At 41.4% G+C, this 9,795-nt stretch overlaps 1 protein-coding gene across 5 annotated transcripts in view; it reads left to right on the top strand.

Annotated features, from left to right (window-relative positions):
• The first annotated feature begins 787 nt into the window (after positions 1-787).
• NVL (nuclear VCP like) overlaps positions 788-9,795 on the top strand; it is a 52,610-nt gene continuing 43,602 nt past the window's right edge. For 3 of the 5 annotated variants that reach the window (XR_013813107.1, XM_079763587.1, XM_079763586.1), the window contains exons 1-6: positions 794-898; positions 4,296-4,369; positions 5,914-5,966; positions 6,049-6,148; positions 6,855-6,912; positions 7,674-7,946. Coding sequence is in view for 4 of the 5 variants with exons in the window: in XM_079763587.1 (XP_079619713.1) it covers positions 842-898; positions 4,296-4,369; positions 5,914-5,966; positions 6,049-6,148; positions 6,855-6,912; positions 7,674-7,946 (615 nt within the window). In the remaining variant the exon portion in view is untranslated. Of the gene's footprint in view, positions 899-4,295; positions 4,370-5,913; positions 5,967-6,048; positions 6,149-6,854; positions 6,913-7,673; positions 7,947-9,795 lie in introns of those variants that run through there. The other 2 variants (XM_079763588.1, XM_079763589.1) reach the window with 2 other exon arrangements.

Below are 9,795 nucleotides of genomic sequence, written 5' to 3'. Positions count from 1 at the left end.
CAGACTGAAGGGTCCCAGGTTTGATTCCAGTCAGGGGCATGTATCTTGGTTGCCAGCACATCCCTAGTAGTGGGTGTGCAGGAGGCAGCTGATTGATGTTTCTCTCTCATCGCTGTTTCTAGCTCTCTATCCCTCTCCCTTTCTCTCTGTAAAAAAAAACAAAAAATCAATAAAATATATATTTTTTAAATGGCATAAGGTCAAATGATTTCCAAATGTACAAGATGGTTTAGCTATCTGGGTGACCCCGTCTTTTGACACCCAGCCTTTTTATCGGCCTCCAGACAAGGGTAAGTAAGTTAGAAAAGCAAGCCGCAGAGTGGCGGTGGGTTTTTATTTTTTTATTTATTTTATCGTCCCAAGTGTCTACAAAGCTTCCGGTTTTGTTAAGATTCTAGGCCAAGATTAACTTTGTACCCTACTAGAGGTGTGGCTGGAACGCTCGGGGTAAAATAAACAAAAAACAAGTTTACCAACAGGCGCCGATGATAGAGCCCGACTGGACCCTCCCCGCAGCCGCCGCGTGCGCTTGTTCGCACAGTTGGGAACAATAAAGTTGAGCTTGTTCAAAGGGGTCCTTGTCATCCAGGGACTGTTGCACGGGCCTGCAAAATAAGGCTCCTAGAAACTCCCTGATGGTTTTCCAAGCCTGCTCGTTCTTCTCCGTAGTTTTTCTCTCGCCCGCGGTACACACATCCCGCGGGGAGCGGCGTGCGCCGGGCCGGGTGGGGGCTCATTTCGGGCGCAGCTGGTCCGGCGATTGCTGCGGGCAGCCCCGAGGAAGGACCCCCCCGGATCACGTGACGCCGGCGTCCCGGCAGTGGCGGCGGAGACAGACGGGATGAAGCCCAGACCTGCAGGTTTCGTGGACAATAAGCTGAAGCAGCGAGTCATCCAGGTGGGCCTCACAGTGGTCCGCGCCCGCTGCCCACGGCGCCTTCCGGGGCGGCTCCCACGTCGGGCTGGCCTAGCCACCCGCCCCGGTGGGGCTGTTGGCAGTTCCACTCCGCCGCCCGCGGTGCGGGGCCTGCGCTCCCGCCGTGGGGGCGGCGTGTCTAGGACCCGCCGGGGTGGGAGGGCGCAGCCCGGGGGCCTGCCCGGGCCTGGTGCCCCTCCGCGCAGATCAGGAAGGAGAGCGGAGATGGCCTTCGAGTTAAAAATCTTCCTGTCGTGAAGTTAGGACAGAATCGGTCTTCGGACACTCCCCACTTTATGCTTTGGGGACCATAAAGCATTTCCATTCTCAAGAAACTTGGGGTCAGGTTGGGATACAGTAAAAATAGGTAGTATGGATGGGACTTTATAATACTCACTTTAAGGTGTTTCCCCCCCTCCCCCCCTCATCTTCATAATTATTAGTAGAAAGCAGTGTGTGCTAAATGTTTTGGAATGGTACAGTCAGGAAGCAATCTTATTTAGAAGAAGGGAGAAATTTTTCTTTACATTATACTTTGAGAGCTGTATGCTTTTCTTGTTTTTCTGTTACCTTACCGGACGCTATGCCATCTCCGTTTTGGTTTTTTGTTTGTTTGTTTTTGTTTTACATATATATATATTTTCACTTTATTATTTATTTATTTTGGTTAATCCATATCTTCGGGAGAGGGAGAGACAGAGCAGAAACATCCATGTGAGAATGCCTCCTGCACGCACCCCTCCCTACCTGGGAAAATTGGAGTTTGCCAGGGTCCTGCCCCACACCCTTCAGTTGACTTGTCAGACATCTGGAGTAAAACCCACCTTAAAAAAAGCCCTACGTGTTTTGGCCCCTTGACCCCTGTTTTGTCTTTTTTGCTTTTTTCTTTTCTTCTCACCTTCGCTTGCACTGTCCTAAGCACATGGGCCTTCTCAAACATGCCAAGCACAGGACTTTTGCTCTTGAAATTCACTCACTCTGAATGACTCTGCTGGCTGGTCCTACAGCTTGCTTCACCTTACTCAGGTCTCTGATCAGGGACTCCTAATTGGCCTCTTCTCAGTCCTCAACACACTTGATTGTCCTTTAGCATTTGACATTAGAAGTTTTCTCTATTGCTTTTTTAAAAAAAATATTTTTAATTGATTTTTTTACAGAGAGGAAGGGAGAGGGATAGAGAGTTAGAAACATCCACGAGAGAGAAACATCGATCAGCTGCCTCCTGCACACCCACCACTGGGGATGTGCCCGCAACCAAGGTACATGCCCTTGACCGGAATCGAACTTGGGACCCTTCAGTCCTCAGGCTGACGCTCTATCCACTGAGCCAAACCGGTTAGGGCTCCTCTATTGCTTTTACTTTGGTTCATTATAAAAGCAGTAGGTTCTTATGGTTTAAAATAAAAGGAACAGAAGGCATAAAATGAAAAGGAAGAATTCCTTTCACCTCCACTCCACGTCTCCAGAGGTCTCTGTTGCATCTTTCTTAAAACTTTGTATGCGTTTACACACTTGCATATGTATGTATTCATTTTCTTTTAATCACACAGTTATTTGTATCAATTCTGCTTTCTTCACTTAGCGGTATACTTTAGACATCTTCCCACAAATGGTACAGTTGCCTCCTTTTAACTAGCATATTCTATCTACTGCTGCTTACAAAGACCCCCAAAATTTAGCAGATTAAAATGGGTTTATTTCTGTTGCTGTCAAGGAGCTTTTTTGAATTGCAGTGGGTATGAGATATGTACAAATATATGTAATTCAAAATTGACTATAATATATGGCAGCATATTATAGGAGTCCAGTGAAGGGGAAGGTTAAGTAGAACAGTCCAGCTTTTGCTACCTAGTCTCTTGTCATCGGAAGCATTTATGCAGAGTGTTACCATGTATTAGGATTCTTAAGAAGAATCTTGCTCTATCAAATGGGGGACCTGGACTGGATAACTAACAAGTATTGAAACATGGAAGTTGACTTAGACATGCAAGGTTTGAAATCTGGCCCTAAAACCTAATGTGCTTCTGAGAAACTAATTAACCTTTTATTTATTTTTAAAATATATTTTTATTTATTTCAGAGAGGAAGGGAGAGAGGGAGAGAGAGAGAGAAAAACATCAATGATGAGAGAGAATCATGTATCTCCTGCCTCCTGCACGCCCCACTCTAGGGATGGAGCCCACAACCTGGGCATGTGCCCTGACCGGGAATCGAACAGTGACCTTCTGTTTCATAGGTCGACACTCAACCACTGAGCCACACAGGCCGAGCAGTAATTAACCTTTTAAAGGTTAATTTAATTTACGCTTCATCTTCAACGTCTTACCTCATAGGAGTGTGAGTACTAAGAGATAGTGTGTAAAAGGCCCCCTGGGACAGGCTCACAGGGCCTTAGTTTCTCATTGATATTTTCACGGTGCTCCTAGACCAAAAGCAATACCTAATGGGTTGTTTATTAGGTAGTTAGGTCCTAGCAACTTAATAGCTACTTAGTTCAAATAACTCAGCCTTTTGAGATTATAATAGGTAAAAATTGAAAGAAAATTAATATATTTCATTCTTCAGTAACCACACTTCAGAATGGGATTCATGTGCCTAAGGGACTTCTCCTACTTTGCACTCAGGTCGTTTCTGCCATTCTCATCCTGCTGCACATTGATTTTTACATGGGATTTGCTTTTTATTATAGCAGCTGCTGAAAACCCAGTTTTGCAGATATGACATCAGCAAAAGGTGGTTTAATATTGAAGCCATGAACTGTCTCAGGCTATAATTCCTACAGTGTTGGGCAGATGTCAAATATTACCGTGTTCCTTCAAATTTAACATACCCCTTGGTGTCTTTGGGAGGTTAGTGCTTTGTTCTGGGATATTTGGGAACCTAGAATATAATAAGTCCTCACTACCTTATAGCTATTCTAGTTAGTGTTTTTGTGTGTCATAGTGATTAATAATTTTAATTAAATTCTCCAATTCCAGATGTGACAATCATTTAGTGATTTTTATTTATGTTTCTGGTATGCTTTATTAATGAAGAGTTTACATTGAAATATGACATGTTGAGTAGTCCAGTCTCTTATTTGTCCATTAAAATCTCTGAGTTTGAGCCTAACCCGTTTGGCTCAGTGGATAGAGCGTCGACCTGCGGACTAAAAGGTCCCAGGTTCGATTCTGGTCAAGGGCATGTACCTTGGTTGTGGGCACATCCCCCAGTAGGAGGTGTGCAGGAAGCAGCTGATAGATGTTTCTCTCCCATCGATGTTTCTAACTCTCTATCCCCTCCCTCGCTGTAAAAAATCAATAAGATATGTTTAATAAATAAATAAAATCTCTGAGTTTGAAATATTGCGTGTTTATATTTATCCTATTTTCTGTTTTAGTACCTCACCAGTAACAGATGTGGCAAATATGTGGACACTGGAATCATGGCATCTGATTTACAAAGAATGTACAGGTAAGGAAATAGAGTGTGCAATTCTTGCTTTTCTTTCCTTCCATTTTGTTCCATTGTTGTTGTTTGTTGTTTCTTTCCTATCATTTTTAAACTTTCCATCCTGCCTAAATTTCCCATTGATATTAATAACTGCTGACATTAGTTCTCTAGTCCCTAAGTTCACAATTCAAGTAAGTTACTAGTATACAAACATTTACCAATCATGTGTTATGGGCAAAGAGATATCTTTGTTACTAGGGGTAAAGGCTACATCTTATCTTTTAGTACCTTATAGTCTGGTCAGGAATATTACTTCTTTTCCTGCTTCATTAAAAAAATTAAACCATCAGAAATGATCTCCCTCAGCTTTCTGACTATCAGAAATGTGTCACTCAGCCCGGACGGCTACACGGGAGTTTCGGTTTGCAGATGGCTGTGTTCTCCTATGTCTTCACATGGTCTTTCCTCTGTGTATAAGTGTCTGTATCCTACTCTCCTCTTATGAAGACACCAGTCCCATAGGATTAAGTCCCGTTTACATGACCTCATTTTACCTGAGTTACATCTTTAAAGGTCCTGTTTCCAAATACAGTCACGTTCTGAGGTACTCAGGGTTGGAACTTCATCGTATGCATTTTGGAGGGACACAACTCAGTTCACAACACTGCCGCTTGCCTCCCCAAACTTGATCCTTCTCGCTCACAAGTAAAAGAGCAGCAACCCCAGAAGTCTTAACCCATTTCGGTCTCAATTCTAACTCCAAAATCACATCTAAATCTCATCTAACCCAGGTATGGTGTGACTGGAGCTATGATTCATTCTGAGGCCGAGTTCCTCTCCAGCTGTGAACCTGGAAAACCAGACAAGTTATCTGCTACCAAAATACAATGGTGGCCCTCGCTGGTATGGCTCAGTTGGTTGAGAATCTTCCCATGCACCTAGAGGTCACTGGTTCGATTCCCCCGGCAGGGTACATTCCTGAGTTGCAGGCTCAATCCCCTGTAGGGGGCGTGCAGGAGGCAGCCAATTGATGGTTCTCTTTCATTGATAATTTTCTCTCCCTCTCCCTTCCTCTTTCAGAAATCAATAAAAACATATTTTTAAAAAGACAGAATACAGTAGTGGACAGGTATAGGATAGGCATTTTCATTCCAAAACGGAGAAATTGGAAAGAAGAAAGGGGTTATGGTGTTCAGCCAGTCTGAAACGTAGCAGCGTGAATCCCACTAGACTTCAGTCTTGTGGCTCAGGGCCCTGTCCCTTGGGCTCGTCTGTGCTCATTGGGTCCATGGTGGCCGTGGCAGCTCTGCCAGCCTCTGAGCCTCCTGGGGAGTCCTTCTTCCCTTTTTTTTTTTTTTTTTAAAAGGAGGATGCGTGGTCCCAGTTGCTTAGCTCTTTTGGCCTGTTCTGTAGAATATCAAGAAAAATTATAGTTGTAAAAGTGTAAACTCCAAAGTTGTTTGAAAATAGGTTTATGGTCAGTGTAAATTCAGTGGCACAATTATATATTCATGCAAACTTATGTGGGGGAGACCCCTGTACTAAACTTCTGTCATCTTTTTCAGCATAGACTACGGTCGAAGAAAAAGGAATGCTTTTAGGATTCAGGTAGAAAAAGGTGAGTCTGTTAGTGTTACAAATGAATCATTAATAAAATTACAGAATGGTTTTAGCTCATGGCGTTTTTCTTTTTGTTTCAGTATTTAGCATAATTACTAGTGAGAAGGAACTTAAGAATCTAACCGAATTAGAAGATGAACATCTGGCAAAAAGAGCAAGACAAGGTGAAGAGGATAATGAGTAAGGATTACGGAACCTAGGGTTTTTTCTATCTAGCACATGAATCTGATCACATTATATTTCTACTCGTAAAACTTTCAGTGGCTCTTCGTTGCCCAGGAGGCGCTGTAGTATAACACTTACCTCTCCAGTCCTTACCTGCAGTGTTCTGTACCTGGAATGTTCCTTTCTCTTTCACAAACTCCCACTCGAAGAGTCAGCTTTCAAAATGCTGTGTTGTTGTCTTTGTCAGGCCATGTTCCATTTGGTTACATGGCTTACTGGAGTATTTCTTCTCCTGGCTTCGGATATTCCTAAATGAGACCCTTTGATCTAGTGGGAATATACATTTCACTTTTATTTATTGCTCAGCTAATGGAAGCCACAATTTATTAAGCATTTACTAGGTATTAAGGACTTTGCAAGCTTTCTTTTTTTTTCTTCTCTTTTTTTTTTTTCTGATTTGCAAGCTTTCTTTTAATCTTCTAATAATCCAGTGAGATATCCATTTTGGAGATACGGAAGCTGAGGCTCAGAGAGATTAAATAGAAACTGGTAAATAACTGGTAAAGCTGTATTTTGAGTCCAGATTTCTCTGATCCCAAAGCATGTACAGTGAACCACCATAATAATATTCTCCCTCAGTGTATTTTCCTGTTTTAGTTAGTAATTTTTTTTAAGATGTAAGAGAAAAGCCTTTACAATTTTTTTTCCTCTTTTCATTCAGGTATACTGAAAGCTATTCAGATGATGATTCAAATATAGAAGATTACCCAGATCCACAGGTAACATTTAATGGACATACTTGGATTCTTTTAAAAATCATGATCAACCTCCTTAGAGAAAAATCAGTGAGGAATACAGTGAGAGACTTTGAACATCTTCATGTAAACAATTAAATACTTCCTGTGTACAGTGTTAGTGAACTCTGGGGTTAACTGTTGTGCCCATATTTGTTTTTATAGCCTATTATAAAAACAGGGAAAAAGAAGGGAAGAGAAAGGCCATATAAAGGGCAGACATGTACAGAAAGAGGAATTCATAGTAAAAATGAAGAAAAGGATACATTTTCTGCCAGAATTAACATTACCAATAAATAGACTTGGATTAAAGGGAAGCATGGGAATAATATATAAAATTACTTGTAACTTTTTTTCCCCATTACTTCAGTTTTTTAATTTATTAATAACCATGATGATACTCAGATATATGTGATTAGTTTTTAATTGATGGGATAGTAGTGATTCTCATTGACAGCCTACCAGCTCGTTTTCATACTTCTGTTATATTTTTAAAAATTCTTATTTAGTTTTATTTAACTGCCAATTATGAATTGGTACAGTAACTTGGAGTGGCAAGGGGATACACCTTTTTGGGTAGTAAATATTTGTGTTGAAATCATCTCATTGCAAACACCTATTTTTCTGACTATAAGCGTTATGAGAGAAGTTGTTGGAAGCATAAAGTAGAAAATGTGTTAATATAGGCCGTCAGACCTTCATGAGTACCTATTGAGTAACTTATGCTAAAATCATGTTTCTCCCAGTTGGCAAATCACATGAACTCTTCCCTGCTCTCCTTATATCGGAAAGGAAACCCGGATTCTGTTGCCAGTACTCCCGAGGGGGAGCAAAGAGAAACCAGCGATTCAGCACCACCGATAGCGTCTAAAACCGGCTCCATTCCGTCGAAGACCCCGGCCAGAGGCTCTGAAGGAGGATGGTTCATTGACAGAACTCCAGGTGGAAAGAAAGACAGTTTTTTCCTGGACCTATCAGAAGAGACAAGTAATAATAAAAAGCCATCATCTGAGATAGAGGTATTTTTATAGTGAAATTTTAGCCCCACGTAGTTAGAGCACAGTGCCGTCTTTTCATTGAGGATAATATTAAGCAAATTATTGTGTTAAATAAAAGACATAGGAACTTCTACTGCTGCCATCATTTCCATCCTAGACCTCCATCTACTCTTCCTTGTCTTAACTATTGAAATGACCTTCCACCTGGAGTTTGCTTCCACTCTTGTTTCCCCAGTTTATTCTTCACACAGAGATGTCTTTCTTATGGGTTAAGTCAGGTCATTGTCAATCATGTATTAAAAATCCTCCAGTGGCTTCGTTAGTCTAAAGTCAAAGCTCTTGCAGTTGCCAGCAAAGCCCCGTGTGATTTGGCTGCCCTGCTGCCCTAGTCTCATCCACTGCCCTCCACCCACACCTGCCGGCTTTGCTTTGGCCACAGTGGCCGCTCGCTGTTTCTAGAACACACCAAGCACCCTCTCTCTTGAGGCATTTGCACTTGTTCTTTCTGTCTGGACCCTCCCCAGATGCCAGTGGTTCCTCCTCATTCCTTCAAGCTCTTTCCACGCGCCTTCTTCACTAGAGGCCTTTTCTGACATGACTAAGCCAGCACATCTTTGGGCGTTCTTTCCTGACGCTGCTGTATTTCTTTTTTTAAGTACTTTTGACCCCCTGACTTGGGTAATTGTGTGGTTGGGTTTTGTTTTGTTTCATTTTTTGTCTTCACTAGAATATCAGCTCTAAGAGAGCAGGGGCTTTGTTTTGTGTATGTGTCCCTGGCTAAAATACATCTAGCATGTAATTACTTGTCAGTCAGTTTGTTGAATTGGTGCTAATGAACTTCCTGAGATGCATTTACTAGTGAGAGTTAAAGAATGACTACTTGGGCCCTAGCCAGTTTGGCTCAGTGGATAGAGCGTCAGCCTGTGGACTGAAGGGTCCCAGGTTGGATTCCAGTCAAGGGCACATGCCTTGGTGCAAGCTCCTTCCCTGTTCAGGCCCAGGTTAGGGTGCGTGCAGGAGGCAACCAATCAATGTGTTTCTCTTACATTGATGTTTCTCTTTGTCTTTCCTTCTCTCTTCCAGTCTCTCTAAAAATCCATGGAAAAATATCTACAGATTAGATTTAAAAAAATAGAATTACTACTTGAGGGATATATTACAGAAAGTTAACAGTTGTAGGGAACAGGAAAGATAGCTGTTAAATAGCAATTTGGTTTATTTTCACTTTAGGGTAAAGGGATTCTACATAAATGGATGCACGATAAGAGTATATAGAATAAATAAACGCCCTATTTTTTAAAAATTTTTAAAATTGAAATATACAAAAAGGAAAGTAAAGATTGATGAATTACCACATACTGGCCACATTGAGCATCATTCTTAACTTACTGTTTTCAGTGGTTGGCAGGATGAGAGGGGATTTAGAGTAATCTGTCCCACAATAGACTGGCTGTATTTGCCCCTTTGCTCCAGTGCGGAAAGTGCTGGCCACATGTGGCTGTTGAGCACTTGGAATTTGACTGTACAAATGAGGAACTGAAATTTAAATTTAAAAACGAATAGTTCTTGGCAATGCATTTCTAAGTATGTTTGGCCAGCTTGGGTAAGTGAATTACTTTTTCAGCTGTAAAGGGAATCTACCTTTTCAGCTGTAAATTTTATGAAATCTAAATACATGCTAAGTATTTCCCTTGAGAATTTAGTGGGAAATTAGATGTGCTTGCTATAAGCATAAAGTTCACATTGGTCTTTGAAGATTTATTACAAAAACAATACAAAACACCTTGTTAATTTTCTACACTGACGCTATATTGAAATGGTAATGCCTTGAATATATTTGATTAAATAAAATAGATTATTAAAATAATTT

The sequence above is a fragment of the Cnephaeus nilssonii genome (assembly GCF_951640355.1).
Source record: "Cnephaeus nilssonii genome assembly, chromosome: 23".
Taxonomy (NCBI): Eukaryota; Metazoa; Chordata; class Mammalia; order Chiroptera; family Vespertilionidae; genus Cnephaeus; species Cnephaeus nilssonii.
The sequence above is the reverse complement of the archived record's forward strand: the minus strand, read 5'-3'. Positions and strand labels throughout refer to the sequence as shown.